We start from the raw sequence: 22,936 nt of genomic DNA, 5'->3' as shown, positions 1-22,936 counted from the left end.
GGGCTTACCTGTCTTGTGGCCCCAGCATGCTTTGCGCGCATGGCGCTGTCACTTCTAGTGTGTCACCACGCAGGTGCAGGAGCACGCGTGCACTTTGCAGTGGGCCGATTTGGGCCTCAAACAGGCCCAGTTCAGCCCGTTTGTGGCCCAAATTGGCCCACTGCAAAGCATGTGTGCGCTCTTGGGGTGGTTCAGTGACATTACTCCTGGGAGTGACGTCGTTGCGCTGCCCCCGAGAGCACGGCTAGAAGGCCTATTCCTGTGCCCTTCTCCCCCACCAGCCAGGTGAGTGGTGGTGGGGGGTGAAAGCGGGGGACCCCTCCACCCCACTGGGGGAATGAGATCACTAGGTTGAGGCCAGCTATCAGGAAAACGTGACCCCAATGTTACAGCAATTATACTGGTTACCAGTCCACTCCCAAGTGCAACTCAAGGTGTTGATTTTGGCCTTTAAAGCACTACATGAGACCAGAGTATCCAAAGGAACATCTTCTCCTGTACGTTCCTGCTGCACTGGGAGAGGCCCTCCTTAGTGGGGTATAATGCCAAAGAAGCTCGGTTGGTGGGTACATGGGAGAGGGCCTTTTTGGTGGCAGTCCCACAGTTGTGGAACAATCTCTCCAGGGAGGTGTGCCCGGCCCCCTCACACTCAGGCTCCAGGAGGCAGCTGGATACTTTTTTATTTAGGACAGCTTTTGAATGTATTTTTAACTGTGTTTTAACTCCTGTTTCTGGTATTTTACATTGAATGCTGCACTGAGCACTTTTGGAGGAAAGACAGCTAATAATCCTTATAAATAAATAAATACCCATGTAGTAAGACTAGGACTGCAGAATTCTGAAACAAGGCACAGGTATTCACCACGGCATGTTAATTCAAGAAAGAGCATCACATAAGCCGAAATAGAACGCAGCGAGAGCAAGATACAACGTACAGCAGCAGATAATACGTATCAGTAGCATAGTCCGCAGTCCAGTTCCCTGTACTGGACTGTCTTCTTGAATCATTCCGCGATAATGCAGCCCTGTTTCCTTTCTACAAATGCCTTCCTGAATAATTTGAAATAGTTTGTGAAGTGCCAAGAGTGTGAGAGCCTTCCCGATCTCCTTAAGCAGGCTGTTCCACAGGGTGGGAGGCACTACATAGAATTATTAACCTTGCCCATTTGCGGGGTGGCACCTGCAGAAAGCCTTGCTCAGGTGAGCGAAGTTGTTGCAGCAAGACATAGGAGGAGAGGAGGGTCAAAGGCCCTGAAGAGCTTTCTGTTTGATGGTCAGTACCTTGAGTTGAGCTCAGTATCTAATGGGCAGCCACCACAGGTAACTGCAGAATGGGTGTAATATATACGCTCTGCCTAGTTCCTGATAACAACCGAGCTGCAACGTTCTGCACTAACCAGAGGGTCTGAGTTGATTTCAAGGGGAGACCTATATAAGACTGCATTACAGTAGTCTAGTCTCATTGTTACCATGGCATGGATCCCAGGTAGCTAGACTGACTGTGTCCAGGTAGAGGGGCACCTTCTAGGCGTTTTTTAATGACTGCATTAATTTGCTTCTTCAGCAGTATTGCAGGGTCCAGTATAACCCTTAGGCTCTTAACCGGGTCAGCTTGGCAGGCAAATAAGTCTGAGATGAGGTTGGAGATTTGTGTCTCTTAAGCTGGAGGGAACAGAGGGTAGACTTGGGAGAGGCAACAGACCAACATGGGCAGACCCAGTGATACCTGTAGGCTTTGTTGTGGTTGGGGGCATAGGCTAGGAAGAAGGCTCAGCCAAAATGGATCCATTCAATAGCAGAACCTGCCTGGGCCCTTTCCGCTTCTCTGGCCACGTCATGGCTCTGCATCTCGTTCGTGCTCCCATTTACTCCTCCTTTGCCTGAATAACTAGAGGAAATGAGGACACGGAATCACAGGTCATAGAGTAGCTGCGCTGGAGGGGAGGGTCTCCTTTCCAGCACGGTTTCTTTCCGCGTGGCCTCCTCTGCCTCAGCTGGTGCTTGCCAAGGCGTCCCCAGCAAAGCCAGGCATTGTTAGTATCTCCTAATGTGTATTGAAACCGCAAAGCTCCGGCACTTGGAACGAGGAGAGGAAAGGGAAGAAGAGACACCTGACCCTGGCTGTGTTCAGATGCTATTTTTAAATTGCTAGGAAAGTCACCGTAGGCAAAAGACAGCCAATTGCATCACAGCACAGGCAGGCATCGGCCAAACTTCTCCACTAGCAGCAAGTCCAAGCTCTGCCAGCTGTTGCTGGTCCAGGCACTCTTTTATCTGTCTCCCTCCAGCACAGCTAATGGAGGAATGAGAGCCAACCAAAGCCTCATCAGGTCTGGCCTCTTGTTTCGACAGTAGCGCATGAAGGCAAGAGCCTTCCATTACTTTTGTTCCCCTCCTCCCCCCTTATCAACTGGTACTCGGAGAGGTAGACTTCCTCTCTGCATGGAGGTTTCAGTTTAGCTGTAAGAAGACTATAAAAAGGGTTCTGCCTGGCATTGCCCACTCCATGTTGGGAAATTCCTGGAGCTTTGCAGGTGGAGCCAGGGGAAGGCAGGATTTGGCGAGGGACTTTAGTGGGATATGATGCCCTACAGTCCACCCTCTAAAGCATCCATTTTCTCCGGGTGAATTGATCTCTAGTCTGAAGCTCAGTTATAATTCCAGGTAATCTCCAGGGCCCTGCTTGAGTAGAACATCTGGGCCTGCACATGTTTCTTGTGGCAACCAGAAAGAAGCAAGGCAATGAAGGAGGTGGCCAGCCACCATCCTTTGGCCCCTGGAGGTAATTTCCCAGTTTAGGTACAGTCTATCTTTAACATCTGGCTGCTGAGGATGAAAAGAAAGGATGGGGGGGGTGTCACTACATCACTCGTGCCTTCCAAGGGTCTGTCTGACTTAGGGTTGCCAGCTCCAAGTTGGGAAATTCCTGGAGATCTGGGGGGTGAAACCTGGAGAAAGTGGGGTTTGGGGAGGGAAAGGACCTTGGCATGGCGTAATTCCATAGTCCACCCCCCAAAGTAGCCATTTTCTCCAGGTGAACTGATCTCTGTGGCCTGGAGACCAGTTGTAATTCCAGGAGATCTCCAGCCACTACCTGGAGACTGGCGACCCTAGTCTGACTATCTTCTGGTGGAAACCGAAGGGGCCTTTAGGTGTGGTCCAACATGGCCATTCCTACATCCTCATGTGTACATTTCCTTTCTCCAGAAGGAAGCAGCCGTTCCCTTACATCGACTTCTTTCTCCTTCGTTGTTTCTCTTCTCCCGTTCTACCTCTTTGCCTTTGTCAGGTCCTTTCCCTCCTTTTCCCGCCCAATTGTGTTTCTTGTTGCTATGCTCTCCGCACTCAGCTTTTCTCCCTTGCTCTCTTGTTGAGCAACAAACCGACACAATGGCAGGCAGATCTCGTGTGCCTTGGAGAGCCTTGAGTTCTATTCCCATTTATTGACTGGCGTGTGAAGGAGACACACACACACACCCCAAAACACACACACGCTCTCCTCTCCTTCCAAGTCTTGCGCAGTGCAGTGAGTGAAAAAAGGAGGCCTGCCCTGGCTGGTGGTTTGTCAGTGACTCGTAAGGTCTTCTTAAGCCAAGCATGAAGCTCTCGTTCACCTCTGGGCAACCTTGAGATGTTGGCACGGAAACCTCACTATACAGGAGCATCCCAGCGGCCCACGTGTCCCCCCCAGCCAGCACAGGCATGGGGGGGGGCAAGAAGCATCAGGGTCTCCTGGCTTTATTGTGGCTGGCAAGTGGGTGTTGCCAGCTTACCAGGAAAAAATATGTCTTAGTCTGCTCTTGGGCTCTTAGCACCTGCTCACTCTGCAGGTATCCGTACGGGAGATTTTTGCAGCAGCGGCGCCTGAAAAAGTCTGTGGATCACAGTCTGATATAACCCTAACCTTCCTCTGTTGCCAAGGGCCAGTTTGAAAGCTTTATAGAGCTTTAAGGGGACAGTTGCTGAAATGCAAAATTTGTATTCCTCAGGTAGACTGCTTCTGCTAAGGGAGGGGTTGTACAAAAAAAGACAAGACGATCGCTCCCTGTTGTCCCACATTGCCCTGCCAGGATGAATTGTGCTTTATTAGATCAGTCTGCAAGTCCAGTCCTAGAGCAGTCCAATTGAGGAGAAGCTGCAAAGGTGCTTGGCAGGCTGCCTCCCCTAAGCCTCCAAGCAAGCTAAAATCGGTCCATTTCCCCCTAAACTATCTTGTATGGAATAGGGGGGGGGCGTAATTACAGAATTGAAGATGATTAATGTAATAATAGCCAGCGGGTTAAATACACAGGACTGCACCACAGACTTAACGCATCTACCCCTCTCGAGCCAATGAGCTGGATTCTTCAGGTTTGCGCCACTGACAGCGGCTCTCTCTTCAACCCCGCATATTATCGTTGTGTTCCCATTTTGCACCGCGGCCCAAATTGTGTCTCTGTCGGCCCACCTTCATTCTGAAATCAGACCCTACCCTATTTGAGCTTCAAGATGCAAACCCGCCCAAGTGTTAATTAGCTGGGGTGAAGAAGCTCCATGGATCCCCCGCACCAGCGGCCAAAAATCATTACACATTAACAGCTCAGAAGGAGTTTTAGCTGGACCCAACTACTTCTTCTTCTTCTGTGTTCTGGGTGACAACTAACACCACAAATTTTCCATTGCTAGGAAATGAACCGCCCACCAGACCCCAGTCAAAGTGGAAGTTCAGCTCCAGGGAACCACTAACCAGGACAGCTGATGTCTGTTTAACCCTTTTGTCTTCTAACCACCTGTCTCCATCACTATTAACCAATGTCGACAATTAGGTAACGGTTTGACTGGTAATGCTAAATTGTGTGTTTTGTATATGTGTGTGTGCTCCAATTTAAGCTGTTGCAGTCATTTGTGCTCCCTCTTTCGAATGAAGAAGTAGAAAAGAGCTGTAAATCAGACATCAATTTCTAGAGGTTTTTTTTTCTTTTTTGTGAATTTTTGTTATTGAGGGTTGCATCCTTTTTAGGAAGTGGTTTGAGAGATCGTCAAGGATCGATTTTGGTCGAACATTAAGAGAAATGTACGGGGTGACAGTAAATTAGAGTGGGGTAGGTTTTGGTTTAATATTAGAAGGAACTTCCTAATGATAAAAGCAGTTCAGCAAAGGTACCGGTTGCCTAGAAGTTTAGAGGGCTTTCCCTGGGTGGAGGTCTTCAAGTGAAAAGCCAGGGCAGCTGTCTGCTGAGGATGATCTAGTGTTGCATTTCCAGAATGGGGTGGGGGTTACACTAGATGACCTCTAGGGTCCTTTCCAACACAAGGACTCTTTCAGTCAGCCTTCACAGCCTCATCTCCATAGCCTTCCTCCCTGCTTGTCTTCCCAGCTCTCTTTCCATTTGGTTCCCTCCTTTCCAGCCAGCCTCCCCTTTCCACCTGTAGACTTCACAAGAGGCTTTCTTCCAGCTGAACTGAATGCCCACTGCCCTTGTGGCAGTTGCAGAGACAGTCAATTCTCCCCATAAGCCCTGCCCTGTAGAACAGAGAGAGCCATGTGGCTTTTAGAGTTTCCGGGAGTTGTCGAACCCATTCTGTGCTACATCCCTGCAGGGAGCAGCCGATCTTCAGCACCAGGGCCCACATATTCCAGATCGACCCGTCCACCAAGAGGAACTGGATCCCAGCTAGCAAGCATGCATTAACGGTTTCCTACTTTTACGACGCCACCCGCAATGTCTACCGTATCATCAGCGTGGGAGGCACCAAGGTGAGACCCAAGACGCAAGGAAGTTCCTCTTGCATTGTTTGTTTTTAGACCGTGGGTGTTAGTCCCTAGGATCTCCGAGAGATGGCTTTCCTTGGCACCCACTTGGTGCAATAAGGTCCACCTCCCAACCGATTTCTGCACCTGCCTGGGTTTCAACCCTTGGCCGTATCTCCTTGCAGGCCATCATCAACAGCACCATCACCCCCAACATGACCTTCACGAAAACCTCGCAAAAATTCGGCCAGTGGGCTGACAGCAGAGCCAACACAGTGTACGGGCTGGGCTTTGCTTCGGAGCAGCATCTCTCCCAGGTAGCACTTGGCGGAGGCCGGCTGGTGGGGCAAAGTGCATGCTGCATGGTTGTGAAGCACGTCTTGAGCGCTTGGGTTACACCCAGTAGAACTGGGTGGGGGATCCTGAGCTCTGCAAATTTGTTGAGCCTGTGGGCACCTGGGGAGGGGGGTTGAGAAAGGATAGGGACCCTGCCATAAAATAGCTGCCAGGTTCCACAGAATGTCAGAGGTTCCACGTCAAGTATCCTTCCACGGTAGAGGTGGCTTCTTTCGTAAGGGCGCTCCTTACAAACATGACCACCAGCTCCATGGCCAAGTTCTTGAGACTCTTCAACTTTTCCTTGGGGAAGAGGAAAAGAGGGTGGTACGGCTAGGGCAATGGAAGCTAACCTGCGTTCAGCAGTTCAAGATGGCAGGTAATGTTTCCTCTCTTGTTCCCACTGCACCAATTTACAGTTTGCAGAGAAGTTCCAGGAGGTAAAGGAAGCTGCCCGCTTGGCGAGGGAGAAGTCTCAAGATAAGACCGAGCTGACCAGTCCTGCCCTGAGTTTGACTTCCCAGCAGGTAAGCAAGGGCCTGGTCTCGGGGGCAGGGAGGTTCCAGAGCGCTCATGAGCCTGCTGATGCCTTGAGATCAGCATCCGCTCCACAAGCGTGAGATGGTGTATGCATGGGACAGGGCCTTATTAGCAGTAGCCCCAATCCATGGAATTTCTGGCTCAGGAATCATCCTCTGGATCCCTCCCTCCTGGCTTTCCGCAGGTCCATTAAAACGTTCTTGTTCCAGAAATCTTTTTTATTTCCCATGAACTGACCTGCTTATATGTTATTGCTTTAACTGCCCTGACTGTTGGGTTGTCTCATTTTGATACTTCAGTTTTTAATTACGGTTATTTTTATGGCCCTGTAAATGAGTTGGGTTCCCTGCAGCCACATAGCTTTTAAACAATAAAAGGGAGCCCAAACAAGCTCGAAATGCTGCCATGGGGGGAGAAAGGGTTCTTGCCTCCCCTCCCTGCCATTTTCTCATGCCAAAACTGCTGGTGTTGGGGGGGGGGCAGTATTTCCTCAGTTTTGCTGTTCCATGTGGAATATTCTGTGCACATGAAAAAGCAAAAACAGGGAAATAATCCCCCCCCCAGCTCTGTTTCAGCATGGGAAAATGGCTGGGGCGTGGGGAGGTAGGAGGCCTTCTTCCCCCCACAGCAGAGTTCCAAGCCTGTTCTAAACTGCTGTGTGGCTAGAGAGAATACAAGTTTGTTAAAACGCATTAAAAACCCAAACATGTAGACTGGAGGAGCGAAGCACAGGATTGCCTCTTACCTTGGCAAGTGCCCTTCTTGATCTCTCCCTGGAAGGAGAACCTGCAAAGCGCCGTGTCTCGCACTCGCCATCCTTTCCAGGGAGGAGTGCTTAGAGGGGGGAGAACTAGGGCATCACCCTTCTCTTGGGGAAAGTGAGGTCACCCCAGAGACCAGTCCAAAAAGGCTGAGCCCTTGAGGGGCCTTCCTTGTCTCTCTGGCTGCTCAGGTGTGTGCCGTGATGTGGCCACTCTGTGTCCAGCGCTGAGGTTCGTCCCTGAATGAGACCGAAGTGGCTTTGGCTTGCCCTGTGAGCTGGCTGGAGGAGGGTGACAAGGAAGGGCCCCCTGGAAGTGGTACTTGGAGGGAGACTTCTCTGTGGTCCCTGAGGACACGTCCCCAGGATGGCAGGCTTTCCTCTGATCTCCTGGGCAACGGGAAGGATGGATCTGGAGGAGGGAGGACGGCATGTTCCTCAGCTGAGGCACAGATGGATTGGCAGCGCATGAGGAGGAGGGAGTGTGAACAGTCCTTTATCTTGGGGGGAGGAGGAAGAGGAGGAGGAGGAGGACAGAGTATAGCAGATAGTGTCGGGGGGGGGAGGGTTGAAGGGTTGATAGGATTCTTGTCACAGTGCCCATCAGGGCTTTTTTTCTGGGGAAAGAGGTGGTGGAACTCAGTGGTGGAACTCAGGACCGCTCAATGATGTCACTTTGGGTCAGCTGGAACAGGGGGGGGGAGTTTTTTAAAGTGTAAATCACCCTCAGCAAAAATGGTCACATGGCCGGTGGCCCCGCCCCCTGATCTCCAGGCAGAGGGGAGTTTAGATTGCCCTTATGGGCAATCTGGAGATCAGGGGGCGGGGCCACCGGCCATGTGACCATTTTCAAGCGGTGCTGGAATGCCATTCCACTGCGTTCCAGCTGAAAAAAAGCCCTGGTGCCCATGACGATGCCACTGTTGTGCTTGCCTAAGTGCCGTGCAACGATTAAAAAAGAAAACCGCCCTGCCAGAATCAGCATCTCCACACCTAACTTACCCCACAGGGTTGTTGTGAGGGTGAAGCAGGAGAGAGAATGTGGTGTGCTGCCCTCGGCTCTTTGGAGGAAGTGTGGCATAAAAATATGCTGGATGGACTGATGGGTCACCACAGGGCTTGATTGGGATGCGGCCCATGTGGTGTAGTGTCTAGAGTGTTGGACTAGCGTCTGGGAGATTCAGGTTCAAATCTCCACTCTGCCATGGAAGCTTGCTGGGTGACCTTGGGGCAGCTGCATACTCTCTGCCTAACCTACCTCCCAGGGTTGTTGTGAGGTTAAAATGGGGAAGAGAACCATGTGAGCCACTTTGGGTCCCCATTTGGGGAGAAAGGCAGGGTATGAATGAAGTACATAAATAAATGTGGGGGCTATAAAGGGGCAGCAAAATCCATGCCTGCACTGCTTGGTGACGGCTGACACCTCTGTCACATCGCAACCCATGCCTCCTCCTCCTCCTCTTCCTCCTCCCATAGATTTTCCCCAGTCCCATCATCAGTTCCAACGGGCCCGGTGACGACAAGTTCTTCCGGAGCCAAAGTGCAGATATGGAGATGACGACGGAAAGGGAGAGGATCAAGAAGATGCTGTCAGAAGGGTGAGAAGCGGATCTGGGGGTGGCAAGGGGGGGTGCTGTTCTGGCGAGATAGAATGGGAACAGCCCTGGGGGTGTCAACAACAGTGGTGGTTCACTGTTGTCAAGAGACATTCGCATTCCAAAGTGGCTTCCGGCAGTAGCTGGATTAAAATTTCGCTCCTACCCTCCTGCTGTTGAACGCTCAAGAGCCTAACAGGATTGTCTGCCGAAACTGATCAGCGGTAGCTTCAAGGAAGAAATACTTCTTCATGCAGCAGGTTCATGACTTGTGGAACTCACTGCTGCAAGATGTGGAACTCACTGCTGCAAGATGTGGAGGACAGCCACTGCCTTAAATGGATTTATGGAGGATGGGGTCTATAGTTTTAGACATGATAGCCAAATGAGGCCTCCAAGTTCAGAGGCAGAATTCTTGTGACTGTCAGATACTGAGGAGCGTAGGAAGGGGTGAGATGTTGCTAGTGGGCACAGCTTCTGGGCTTCACCCAGAAAAAGGATGCTGGAATAAATGGACCGTAGTCTGATCCAATATGGATATTACTATGTTCTTACGACAAAAGCATGTTAGATTATCACAGTGGGCATGCTGTCGGCTCCCTCTCTCTTTCCTTCTTTTTTTAAACCAACAAAGATTTCCAGCTTCTTTTTAACCTAAAAATAATTCCAGGAGAAGAAACACAAATCCATGTGAGAACAAACTGGGAACGTTCAGATCCCTTTTTTCTAGTGCACTTTTTTCCCTTTCATTTTGGTCACTGTTTCACCCGTTCTTCTGGCTGGCATTTCTGATTTGTTTGTTCCTTTGAGGCTGTTTACTTGCAATTAACATTAAAAAAAAGTTAATGCATTAATTTTAATAGGAGAAGTTCAGCACAAGGAAATAGAAAATGGTGCAAAAATAAAGAATTTGAGTCACAGAAAGCAGATGCAAGACTGAAATGTTTAATCAGTTGAAAGGAGTACATTTCCAGCACAGTTACATATAATTCCATGATCCTTTTAAACAATTTTTTCCCTTGCAAAATGCATCCTCTGGAGTTTCGGTTTAAAGGAGAATAACAACATGGGGGGTGCATTCAACCCTTTCCCCCTCACCCTGGGTACTACTTGAAAATCACTTTAGTTGGTGAAGAGTTAACCGAATAATTCTGCCTCCCATTTGGGGCGGGGGGAGCAGCTTTTTGAGTGGTAGTTTTCAGCAGGAAAATTAGGGGAGGGGGAAAGATTAAATGCCCCTTGATTGCAGCTCTGCTGGTTGCATTCTGTAAAAATCACTCCCCCCCCACCCACCCGGCCAAAAGTTAAGTAAAAAAATCATGCAAGCACCAGATTACATTTATCTGGATTGGAGCCAGTGTTTCTGAGCATGCAGAGAGTGCTAGATTGAGGAGCTGTTGTGTCTTTAGGTCTTTTTGTTCAGAGGAGAGAAAAGCACTGGGGATGTTTGTGTAAGCTTAGAGGTCCTCTGCTGCAGGGGCCAAGCTAATTCAGTGTCCTCCCCCCCCAGGTCTGTGTGTGAAGTCCAGTGGGAAGCTGAATTTTTCACTCTGCAAGACAGTAACAACAAGCTGGTGGCAGCCTTGCACGAAGCCAATGCCAACGTGGAGCAGTGGAAGAAGCAGCTGGCAGCCTATCAGGAGGAGACAGAAGCACTGCGGCTGCGGGTGAGTAGGGCAGGAAGAGGAGCAGGTCCCCCATCTCACAGCCTTTGGGCTTTACAGATACTTGACTGGGGCTGAATAAAGATATTCTTATTTCATGGAGAGTGTGCAGAAGAGCAGTCCCAAATGGCCTGTCTCTTAGGGCAACCACAGCAGGGCCCACAAGTGCTCTCTGCCTCTGCCCCCACCCCCCTCCAATAATCCCAACTAAGAATTTTGAATTTAGACTGTGTTCATTTAACCTTGGTTCAGACATTCAAGGCAGAGCATTGTCAAAGGATTGCACCCCTTCACACGGCAAGCTCTGGATCGCCTTGGGAACTGTGTTAAAAATCCCCGGCGAGCCTTGGTCACAACGTGAAGCTGCAATAAGCTCAATCACAGCATGGGTCTGTCAAGGTCATCCATGCCTCCCCAGATGGGCAGCGGTTGTCCAGGGGCTTTCAGGGGGAGGTCTTTCACACCCCCTGCTGTCTGGGCCTTTTAACTGGAGGCGAGTGGGGGGGGGCTGGACCTGGGACCTTCTGCATGAGGCTCTTTCCCTGAGCTGCAGCCCCTCCCCATCTCAATGGGGTGGTACTTTTCTCCCTATTGTACTAGTCAGGGCTTTTTTTCTGGGAAAAGAGGTGGTGGAACTCAGTGGGTTGCCCTTGGCGAAAATGTTCACGTGGCTGGTGGCCCCGCCCCCTGATCTCCAGACAGAGGGGAGCTGAGATTGCCCTCAGTGCTGCGGAGGGCAATCTCAACTCCCCTCTGTCTGGAGATCAGGGGGCAGGGCCACTGGCCACGTGACCATTTTCAAGAGGTTCCGGAACTCCGTTCCACTGCGTTCCTGCTAAAAAAAGCCCTGGTACTAGTCCTTTTTTAATGCAAAGAAACGTTCAAAGCTACGTAGAATCTGAGGCTGCCCTCTGATGCTGTCCAATCCTTTTGACCCTCTTATGGCTCCACTGCCTCGTTCTTGCTGTGTGTTGTGTGGGAGGGCACTCTGTCATCCGTTTCCCATCTCTCTCCTGAAGCAGTGATGTGGAGGAAGTACCTGACCCCCATGGGCTGACTTGGAAGAAGGCCAGCCCAGAACAATGACTCACACAGAGATATAACGGGCAGGCTTCTGGGTGGATGGGGTACTGTGGGATCTCAAGAGATGTTATTTATTCTCTCCTATGTACATTAGCAGTTCTCTTTTAGCACATAAATGTGCCCCACCACACGGCCTGGGAATTACAAATTAATTAGATCCCACAGGAAAGCTTGAGACTAGCAAAAGAGAGAGAAAGATGCGCTCTCCATTCTGTTTCCAGAGACTGCCGTTCAGGTTCCCTGTCTGGCCCCTGGCTTCACCGGGCAGCCACTTGGTATGGCAAATGACACTCTCTGGCTGCTAAAATTAGCTGCACTCAAGGTCGTCAGGTCAGACGAGAGGCTGGCTAGGGAGGAAGACAAATGGACCCTTGTCAAGCTTTTGTAACAAGGCCCTGCTGTGATCTCTGCTGAGAAAGGAGAGGTCACTGCTCAGTCCCAGGAGACTCGTCACCCCTGCACCACTGGTCACACAGGAAGGAACAAAATAGCCTTGCTCCTCGGATAGCTTTGCAGGTGGATCAGACAGCGTGTGGCATGAATGTGTCATCCATGGCAAAAGATCAGCTGGGGAGCTGGTAATGTCACACGGCAAAAAACATTAACTTCAAACATATCTGTCCACTTAAAACTGAGCATTCGTGAAAAGGTGAGGCGTAAGTGTTTTAAACTCAGCCTTTCTGCAAGGAGCTCCGGGCAGCATGTGGGTTTTAAACAAATGCTTTTAAACAGAGAGCCGGTGTGACGTAGCAGTTGGAGTGTTAGATTAGAATCAGGTACAAATCCCAGCTTGCCAAGAAACTTGAGTGCATGACTTTGGATCAGTCGGCCACTCTCAGGCTAGCCTACCTCACAGGGTTGTCGTGAAGATAAATTGGTGGAGGGAAAAAGCACCCTGAGCTCCTTGAAAGAAGGATGAGATTGAAAGGCACTAAATAAATAAAATAATAGAGCCAGAAGTATTTGGGTGGAATAGGAAATTCTCCTGCTACGAGTTCGTTGGTAAAAGATTTGTATCCTGTTTCCTCATGCTTTTTCTGAAACTTTCTCAGCTGTGGAGATTGTCTGAGCTCAGCCTCTTAAAGCACAGGAAAACTGAAGGTGTAACAATAATTGAATTTAGGAAGTTGATCTCTAATATTATAGCCTGAATATCCCTACGCAAGATGTCGCTTTTTCAAAAATGGCAAAACTATTGAAATGTATTTGAATTTGGCTAGTGCCAAATCTCAGTCGCCACGGCAATTCTGTAGAAGTATAGAAAAAACTAAGGATGTGCTACTTGGTGCAGAATTAAGATTCCTTCAAACCTGCATTAAAACAAATCAAGTTTCTAGCCCTTATGGCTGATATCTCAGATGCCAGAAAGGTGGTGAATGAGATTCTCAGTGGTTGGTGGTGGGCTTCCATGTCCTTCCATGCAATTTGCAAATCAAGAATATCTTATGCAAAATTAGAAAAAATTTCATGATTTTTGCAGAGGTTTTTTGGTATGGAAAACTGATTGCTACATGCACAACATTTTATGTTTATTTTTTTCTCTTGTACAAGGCACATGCAAACTTGTTCATGTCTTTATGGCTGCACACCTATGCATGAAGGAATTCAGAGTCTTTCTTAACATCTGTGGTGAAACTGGTCCTCTGTGCAGTAAAAGGAGTCATCAAGAGCCCTGGGGGATTACCGGAAGGGCCCTTTCTTTCCTGTCCCCTTCAATGCCGTGGCTTTTTATCACTTTTAAGCACGTGTACATCTTTACCAGAGCAATTTGTGGAATGTTAGGCTGCTAAACCAGGGCCAGTGTTCACAAAGGCATTAACTCTAACCTGGCTTTCTCCCAATCTCATTTACATTGTTAATCTGTGGTTGTTGTGGGAGAACTTCTGTGGTTTCTTTCTTACAGATGACCCAGAAATTAGCATTGCTTCCACACCGGGATTTCCCTATGTGGACAGCTTGATGTCCCACACCACCCTTTTTTGCTCCATCCACAGCCGGACTGGCGAAGCCGGTGAAACTAAGCTTCACTTTCAAAATGGCAGAGCTAACTTCTGCATTTCCCCCCTTTGGCCCTTTAATGGGCTTTTTTTCTGTTCACAGCTGAGTCACAATGTCCCCTTTAACTGCTCAGCTGTGAAGGGAGCATGGGGGGGGAAGGGGGTAACAACTCTGTGTTGATGCAGAGGACAGCAGCAGACAGCGTGGGGATCGGGCATACAGATAATGCCTCTCTCTAGGGGGCCCAGGTGCCTGCCAGTGACAGGCAATCACCCACTGCTGAGGTTTTGGGCTGCCTGGAGGTTAGCCTGCCACCGGGAGGCTCCCCGGGAACACGCACGGCACTCCCAATGGATGCGACGATGTCACATCTGAAAGTGGCGTGCTTCGTTTGGAGCCAATTCTAAGAATCAGCCCCGTGCGGAGCATGGGAGCGCTCCAGCGGCAGGTGTGATGGTGTTACTTCTGGAAGTGATGTCATCACGCAAGCGCTGGGAGCGTGCGCGTGCAAAACTACGCACATGGAAGGCATGGGGCAAGTGCCAGGTCCCTCCCCTTCCACCAGGAGGGTAAGGGGATTTGGCAACCCTTCCTTTCTAGGATTCCGCCGAAGCTCTATGGTAAATCCTGACGTGCTGAGATGCTAGGCTTAGGTGGAGTTTTGACCTAGTGAGGCAGTTTTTAAATCCTTATCTTCCCAATCCATGAGGACTGGAATCTTGCATTTATTTTAAAAAAATACAGGCAGGAATTTAGATTAGGATGGGGTTCCTATTCTCATTCAAACTCACACAGAGAAACAATTTCTAGAGGTTTGTGGTTCAAGCTTCCACCAGTTTCTGAACCCTGCTTTCCCCAAGTAGCTAATAAATGCACTTCTGAGTTCTGACAAAGGCATCCTCTTTCCGTGAATAACGGACATTCTCTACTCATTCTCTGTGTGGCAGTGGGTCAAAGCAGGGCTTTTTTTCTGGGTAAAGAGGTGGTGGAACTCAGGACAGCACAATGACGTCACTTTGGGTCAGCTGGAACAAGGGGGGAGTTTTTAAAAGTTTAAATCACCCTAGGTGAAAATGGTCACATGGCCGGTGGCCCCGCCCCCTGATCTCCAGACAGAGGGGAGTTTAGATTGCCCTTACGGGCAATCTAAACTCCCCTCTGTCTGGAGATCAGGGGGCGGGGCCACCGGCCATGTGACCATTTTCAAGAGGTGCCGGAACTCCATTCCACCGCGTTCCAGCTGAAAAAAAGCCCTGGGTCAAAGCATGCGAGCACCCGGACTCTTAACTGACTGCTGGGTTTATAGTTTGAGGTGGGTGAGTTATGTTGATCTGCAATGGAACAGCAAGATTCTAGTCCCATAGCATCTTGAAGACCAACAAGATTTCCAAGGTATAAGCTTTCAACAGTCAGATATCTGCCGAAGGGAGCTTTGACGCTCAAAAGCTTATACCCAGAAAATCTTGATGGCCTTCAAGGTGCTGCAGGACTCGAATCTTGCCGTTCTCCTAGGTTGATGGTGTAAGTCTGCAGTGCCTCTGCTTGATTCCCAAGGCAGGGAATAGTGGCAGAGGAGGGGCTGAGAGCCCTGCCAGACTTACCCCTGAGCTTTGCATCAGCTGACCCAGCTCTGCAAGGAAGCGTGAAATGAAAGAGGACGCGGGCCCTGTAAGGTCACCTTCTTTGCACAGATAAAAAGGAAAGGAGGCCGCAGGGCAGGGAGAGGCTGGTGAAAGGGGTGACTTACCATGTTTCCGGATGTCTGCGTTCCTTCATCCAGGCCACCTGGTGTCCAGCATAAAAAAGAAGCAGGTTTTCCATTTTGTTTTTCATTTGAAAGATCCATTTCTAGCCCCTGTGACTGTGAAGGGAAGCGTGTGGTTCTAACCTACATACCAGGAGAAAGGATTTCCGGTGTCCTTGTGATGCTGCCTCTATTTCGAGTTAATTTCCTGCAGCAAGCATGGGGCATGCACAGCAGGCACCTTTGGGGGGGGGGGGAGGGCAGCGCTTGGGGGTTTTATTTGGCTTTCATCTGTAATGTTTTAATAGTTCCCTTTAAGCTGCCTTGGGATGAGGGTTGCCAATCTCAAGTTGGGGCCTGGTGCTCACCTAGAATTAAAACTGATCTTCAGGCAACAAAGATCAGTTCCCCTGGAGGAAAAGGCAGCTTTGGAGAATGAAGTCTACATAACGGTTTCCAGCCCCCGCCCCTGGTCACCAGCAAGAGGGTGGGGGAGGGAGTTCTCTGCCTTGTGCACATACTGGAAGTGATGTAATCAACCTGGGATGTGGGCATGTTTGCCCCCATTCTCTCTGCCCGCCTCCCGGCCTCTGCCAATAGCAGGCAATCCCCAGGCAGCCTACCGCCGATCACCAGCAATTGCTGAGCAGAGGCTACAATGACTGGGAGATTGCCTGCCATTGGCAGGAACCTGGCAGGGCTATGGCTTTATACCCTGCCCAGGTCCCTCTGCTCCAAAAACCCTAACCCTCCTCCCCAAGCTCCACCCCTGGATTTCCAGAAATTTCCCGAACCAGCGTTATGGCAGCCTTATTTGAGACAATAAGGAAGGTGGCGCACAAATGCTTTAATGAATAAATAGATGTGACTTTGACACTTTCCCCCTCCCCTCTCCTTGCAACCCTGACTCCCTACAGGTGGCAGAGCTGGAAGCCCAAAGAGGCCACGATTCCTCAAGCGAAGCCAAAGAGGAGGCCAGTCCAGCTGTGGAGGAGCTGGAGCAGTTAGTGAAAGCCAAGGATGAGGTGAGCAATGGCTTCCTCGTGTCGCCTAGTGGCAGGGAACCCCTTGACTGGACCTTGCACGGGTCTATTCCAGCCGTCCCTCTCTTCTCCTTGGCCTGCATCGGGCCTCTCCCGTTTCCCACCTTGGAAATGGGCCCAAGTACACCTCATGTCCTGCAAGATTCCCCCCAAGGGCTTTTGATTTATTCTTTAACTGAGGATCCAATGTGGATTAACATCACAGTACACACAGGGTTACCAACCTCCAGGTGGGATCTGGAATTCTCCTGAATTCACCTGATCTCCAGAGATCCATTCCCCTGGGAGAAATGGCAGCTTTGGAGGGTGGAGTCTTTGCCATCAAATCCCACTGAGGCCCCTCCCCTCCCCAGGCGCCACCCTCCAAATCTCCAGGAATTTCCCAAGGAAGTGGTGTGAAGGCTTCCACATCACATCATTTTCCTGACCTATAATGCCCCCAGCGGGGCAGCATTAGCCCCATCAGGGAAACTTGCAGGTACCCATAAGTGCATATAAGTTTCCCTAACAGGGCCATGGAAGGCGGGGTGGGTGGGTGGGTGGTGGCACAGGGGAAAGTTTTATCCCCCTCTCCACAGTAGCCATGAGGCTAATTTTAATCAGTCACCGGGTGTGTGGGGGCTTACATTCCCACCATGGGACTACTCGCAAAGTACGTCTGGTCAAAAAACCCCAGGGCAGACCTGAGGACAAAAGCAGAGCATCTATCACTGCGGGGGGGGGGGGGGGAGCAAAAAGGGGTCCCCAACACTGTGCCCATGGCACCTACCACGTGTTTTTAGAAAGTAGGTGGGGCTCCTGTCCCACTAGGACTTCTAATTGGCCATTGGAGATCTGATTGGCACTGCAAACCTCTGAGCCATCCACTCCCATTAGAGAGAGTCAGGATGGAAGGAAGACCTGGGGATGGGCTCCTGGGGCATTTCCCAATGGCCAGCCATGCCATGGAGGGGAAGTTCCCGCTCGAGGCCTGTCTCCCAGGGAAAATGCTCCCCCTTTCTTCTGGGAGGTCTCACGCTGCACTCCCCCCCCCCTAAGAACTCCTGCTACAAATGCTTGTCTCTGGCGGCCTTGCCCTTGCGTCATGCCTCTTTTTCCATTGGCAGCTGCAGAGTTTCCCCTCTCACACGGGTGCCAATTAAATTAACAATTTAAAGCAGAGGCTGAATTACAGGCAAGAGCTTTCTGATTTGCATATTCTTTCCAAGAGTGCTTTGCCAGCCAAAATCCAAGCTGTAAAATGTTTTTCTTTCTTTCTTTCTTTCTTTCTTTCTTTCTTTCTTTCTTTCTTTCTTTCTTTCTTTCTTTCTTTCTTTCTTTCTTTCTTTCTTTCTTTCTTTCTTTCTTTCTTTCTTTCTTTCTTTCTTTCTTTCTTTCTTTCTTTTTCTTTCTTTCAATGCTTTGCTTTCTAAAAACAAGTGTGTATGGTGGGGTAGGGCACCAGGTTAGCTGTCAGCATATTTGTGCAAGCAGATTCATCACCTGGCACTGTCAATCCGGCAGCCCTTAGAGCTTCATTTTCTTTCTCTTTCAATCCCCCCCACCCCCACCCCACCCCACCCCGTGATTCAGGAACTTCAGCAACTGAAAAGCCAGAAAGGGGGACGCTGGGAAGGTGATGAAGGGAGCGAGGAAACCTTTCAGAAGGTGCAGGTAATGGAGGGAAGGGGTTTCAGAAGAGGGGTCAGACAGGCCCTCTGATGAGATAAATGGAACTCTTTTGCCCCCGTTCCGCTTGGGAGATGCAGAAGATGAGCCTAGCCTGACTCATCACCATCTTGAGCTGTTGAGAAGGAAATCCCCCCCTCACGTGCACACACACACACACACACACACACACGTACGGACACCCATGCTCAGCTTGCCAGTCGTAAAGGGAACCCGGTGGCATCTTAAAGAGGAACCGATTTATTGCGGCGTCAGCTCACCTGGGCTGGAGAGCCTGCTTTGTCAGGTGCATATATTGGAACCTCAGTATGTGCATAGATGGTGGGGGTGGGGGTGGAGGATTATGAACAGTGAGCTTATCAAGGCCAGGAAATGCAGGCAGTACCTTTTCATCACCATCATCGATTTATATACCACCCTTCAGGACAACTTAATGCCCACTCAAAGCGGTTTACAAAGTATGTTGTTATTATCCCCACAACAAAACACCCTGTGAGGTGGGTGGGGCTGAGAGAGCTAGAAGCTGTGACTGACCCAAGTTCACTCAGCTGGCTTCAAGTGGAGGAGTGGGGAATCAAACCTGGTTCTCCCACACTCTTACTGGCTCTCTTTTTGGTGACATTTCTATGCAAAACACAAACCCGTGTGAGGTAAATGCTGTTGGTGGCCCTAGTCATCCGATGCTCCAAAGCAGACTGCCTCTATACAAGGAGGTTCCGTTCTGCTGTCCTAGCCAGCTGCAGCTATTTCACTGAGGGAGTGAGAGGAAGGGAACAAACTGAAACTGGGAACATATGAGGATGTGATGTCCCCCGTCTCCCATCCCTCTTGTTCCAAATGCTTCGTTCTCTCTAGTTATTCTCTCAGTCAGTCTCCTGCCTCTTGGAATCAGCCCCGCCCCCATCCACGGTTCGGCTGGCCCTAGACAGAAGGTGCTCAGCCTGTGGGTGGAAACCAACAGATGTCCGCCTCCTCCTATTCCTGTGAAATCCGGGTTACATGGGGTTCCGATCCAGCGATCTTTGGCATGTGGAACGGAAGGACTGCGAGTTCATTGGTAGGGGGTGTGGCTCCGTGGAAGAGCATCTGCTTGGCACGCAGAAGGTCTTTAAACTTGCCCCAGTCATCCATAGGGCAATCCCATTTTGACACCAAAGAGGATGCTTGTATGAGGGGCCCTGAATCCCCCGACCACCTGCGGTGTACTGCTTTGGTTCCTCGGCCTTGGCCTTTTGCTCAGACTCGCTTCTGGTTTTAGAGCCTAGCTTAGTACATTTTTATCCCACCCATTCTCCAAGAAACTCAGCTCAGCATCCACGAGTCTCTCTTCCTCCACTTTACCTTCGCATCAACCCGGAGAGGTAGATTAGGCTGAATGTGTGCAACTGGTCCAAAGTCACGCAGTAAGTTCTGTGGCTAAGTGGGGATATGAACCTGGCTCCTCCAGTCCAACACTCTCACTGCTGCACCACGCTGACTCTCCACCTGTGACCTCTCTCCCTCCTCCTTGTCAGGACCTGGAGAGACGGAACAAGGACTTGGAGCGTCGCTTGCAGCTGGCCGAGCAGACCCTCTCCGAGACGCTGTCTGAGCGGGAGAAGATGTACCACGAAGTGTCCAAGGTGGCCGAGATCATGGACATGAAGATCTTTGAACTGAGCGAGCTCCGGCAGGACTTGGCCAAGCTGGTGGAGAGCAACTAAGCCCAGGGGGAGGGGAGCTCGCCAGAGTCAGAGGGGTGGCCAGACAGGGCCCTCCTCAGAATTGGGGGCCCGGCGGGGGTGGACTGGTGAGAGGCAGGTGGCTGGGGTGTGCTCCACATTGAAGTCGCACCCCTTTCTTCTCCTTAGAGAGGTGACTGTGGAGGAGGAGGAGGCAGGCCCTCCTCTCCAAACTGGTTTCCTTAGCCTCGGTTTCCCTTTTTGGATGCTTCCATTTCTACAAACAATGTGTCTTTTTTTCTATCCCGAGGAGTTTCTCCCCTCTGATAGTTTTGATAGAGAACTGTTCCCCTCGGCCCGTCTTTACCAGAAACGAGCCACCGCTGAGTCAGACCACTCCCGTCTTGCTTGGTAAACCACCCTTTATAACAAGATTGCTTTTTATAGATTACCAGAGACTTCGCAGTGCAGCCAGACACCCGAGAGAGAGCCGTGAATCTCTCTGTTCAAGAAAAGGGGACTCTCGGTGGGTTCTTTTTCCTCCGCCCCTATTGTATGTCTTTTTCAATGACTTTTTCTTTTCGTGTGTTAGGCAAATCTATTCCTGTGCTATTGAGCCGGGAAGAGCAGGGAGGGTAAAGGGGAAGGGAGGTGGGGGAGGGTGTTAAATGTCAGAGGGTAAAAAAGGATATCTCCATGGTAGAGGGGAGGGGCTCAACCAGCTGCCAATCTGACAGTTTGCCAGGTTGCAATTAATTAGCACTAAATGAAGAAATTTACCCTCTCCCTTGTTTTATACAGAAGCATGACTGACAGAAGCCGAAGTGTGTGTGTGTGTGTGTGTGTGTGTGTGTGTGAGGAGTTGATGGGTGTACCTATCCCAGCATGCAATGTTCTTGCTGGATCCATCACCCAGAAAAGAGACCTCGTCTACTGCCACACGGGCATTTCCTCGTTGTGCACTCGCTGCCTGTGCGAAAGCGGCGGCAATGGAGCCTCTGTGTGGAGGGATTCTCTGGGCTTTCCCTGGAATCTTCTGGTGCCCGTCAGCCTCATCTCATCCCACTCCGCCTCATCTCATCCCACTCTGCCTCATCTCATCCCACTCCGCCTCTTCTCATCCCACTCCTGGAAGGCTTTTTGACAGCTTTCTTTTTAATGGGTATATTGCTATGTTATTGTATCACTGTAGCAATATAACTACTGCTCCCCAGAGCTGCCATTTTCTCCAGGGCAACTGATCTCCAGAGGCTGGGAGATCTCCAGGCCTCACCTGGAGGTTGGCAACCCTAGAGCTCCTATAGGTGGGGTGCTCAGAAAACCCATGCCTTCCCATCCACTCTGGTAACCAGACCCACTTTCAGCATGAGGCGGAGGAAAAATCAGAAGGTGCGCAATAGCACAATGATGCTGTACAAAAGCTTAAAGGGGGAGGCGCAGCTTCAGAGGCAAGGTGGAGCCAAACGAAGCAGCCCTTGTCTGCTCACGGCTGCCTCCACACAAGAATATCCACAAGTCATCGTCTCCTATTTATCCTGTTTCTCCGTTTCCCCGATTTGCTGAGTTCTTTCCCAAATGTGGCACAGTACAATCCTTTGGGAAAGATGGTAGGCAAAAGTGTCGTTGGATTCTGTGTGGAAGGGGAGGTGTGCCTTTTTGCAAGTCCTACCTACATTGGTACTGTTTTCCTTGCTTTAGTCCCTGTATTTGCCATTTCTGCTAATATGTACCCCTCCCACCCCTGCCGAGGGCTTTTCTGATTTTAAAAAAATTAGTAATTGACAGATCACTATCGTTAGTGTTATAATGATATACTGCAGCCATGTATTTGTCCCAGCAAATCTCTGGCCTTTTTCCTTGCACATCTTTCCCCTTATACCTCTACATGGAAAAGGGCTAGAAACTTACTATGAAAAAATGAAAGCTGGGAATAAGTATGTTGTTGTAATAGATTGTTATAATGCTGTAACGATCTATCAGTTCACATTTTTTTTAAAAAACTTCTGAATTGGGGCCTTGGGGGGGTTGAAACAAAACTGGTATAGGGGCAACTGCCATGTGGACAGTTTATTGCCAGCAATGAGAGCTACAGAAAGAAATGTGTCTGTGTGGATACAATGCCCACCATACAAGTATATACATTTCTTGTGGAGGGAAACTGACTTTTCTTTGCACACAGAAGTTCCAAGTTATCTCTCCAGCAGCACTGATTGAAAGATTTGAGGAATTTTCTCAGCCGGAAACTCTGGCTCACTGTGCCAGTCAGAGTGGGCAACTTTGACCTGGCTGGACCAATGGCCTGTCTTATGAGGCAGCTTCCAGTTTTATGTATCAGGCACCCATACGTGAAAGTGAAACCTGCAAGTGCTTTCTGCCTTGGTTCCATCTACATGATACATTTTACAAAGGTCTATCCCTGGGACTTTTTGTTGTCGTCAGTTCTCGTGCACAAGGAGCTCTGGATTGGGACCACCATGTGCAGGGAGAAGGGGCCTCTGCCTTTCTCCTGTGCCATTTTCCCAACCCAAAACCACCCCAGAAGGGACACTCTTTGACCCATTGGATGCTGTATGTTCAATGTATTCTTAGGCCCTGGTAGCTTGATTAAATCCAGGATGAGAGTTGAGCTGGAACAATGGATTCTGGGGGTCTACATGGGGTGTCTTCTGACTGACCGACACACAGTTCCATACCATACACTCATGGACATACATATGTGCCATCAAACTGACTTATGGTGATCCCAACAAGGGACTTCCACGGCAAGTGAGAATCAGAGGGTGGCCATTGCCTTCCTCTGCAGCGCAACCCCAGCCTTCCTGTGCCACCTTCCCTCTACCGTACACTCAGCCCCTTTGAAATTCACTAGCTCCTGTGTGCTAATATCCACAATGGCATATGGAGGGGGGATTTGTGGGGCTTCAATGCCTCTTTTGCAGGCTAGTTAGCGCTAAAGGAACAACAATGCCCTAAAAAGCAAAGCCTTTGGGCAGACCTGCACATGTTCTGCAGCCAGGCGAACAGAGAGTGTATACCCAGTGCAAAATTCAACATCCTGAATTCTAAAGGTCAGCTTTCACCACCACCACCACCACCTTCCCAGAAGTCTAGCC

General features: G+C 50.0%; 1 protein-coding gene across 6 annotated transcripts in view; it reads left to right on the top strand.

The window, feature by feature from the left end:
- Nucleotides 1-22,444, top strand: part of HOMER3 (homer scaffold protein 3) — a 30,486-nt gene extending 8,042 nt beyond the window's left edge. For 2 of the 6 annotated variants that reach the window (XM_054981707.1, XM_054981708.1), the window contains exons 3-11: nucleotides 5,581-5,737; nucleotides 5,917-6,048; nucleotides 6,487-6,594; nucleotides 8,844-8,965; nucleotides 10,473-10,629; nucleotides 16,369-16,476; nucleotides 18,067-18,147; nucleotides 19,677-19,784; nucleotides 20,271-22,444. In XM_054981707.1, coding sequence (XP_054837682.1) covers nucleotides 5,581-5,737; nucleotides 5,917-6,048; nucleotides 6,487-6,594; nucleotides 8,844-8,965; nucleotides 10,473-10,629; nucleotides 16,369-16,476; nucleotides 18,067-18,147; nucleotides 19,677-19,784; nucleotides 20,271-20,462 — 1,165 coding nt within the window. In that variant the 3' untranslated portion in view covers nucleotides 20,463-22,444. Of the gene's footprint in view, nucleotides 1-4,651; nucleotides 4,806-5,580; nucleotides 5,738-5,916; nucleotides 6,049-6,486; nucleotides 6,595-8,843; nucleotides 8,966-10,472; nucleotides 10,630-16,368; nucleotides 16,477-18,066; nucleotides 18,148-19,676 lie in introns of those variants that run through there. The other 4 variants (XM_054981711.1, XM_054981712.1, XM_054981710.1 and 1 more) reach the window with 4 other exon arrangements.
- Nucleotides 22,445-22,936: the final 492 nt, after the last annotated feature.

The sequence above is a fragment of the Eublepharis macularius genome, chromosome 5 (assembly GCF_028583425.1).
Source record: "Eublepharis macularius isolate TG4126 chromosome 5, MPM_Emac_v1.0, whole genome shotgun sequence".
NCBI classification, from domain to species: domain Eukaryota; kingdom Metazoa; phylum Chordata; class Lepidosauria; order Squamata; family Eublepharidae; genus Eublepharis; species Eublepharis macularius.
Note: the sequence above shows the minus strand (reverse complement) of the source record. Positions and strands in the feature narration are given on the sequence as shown.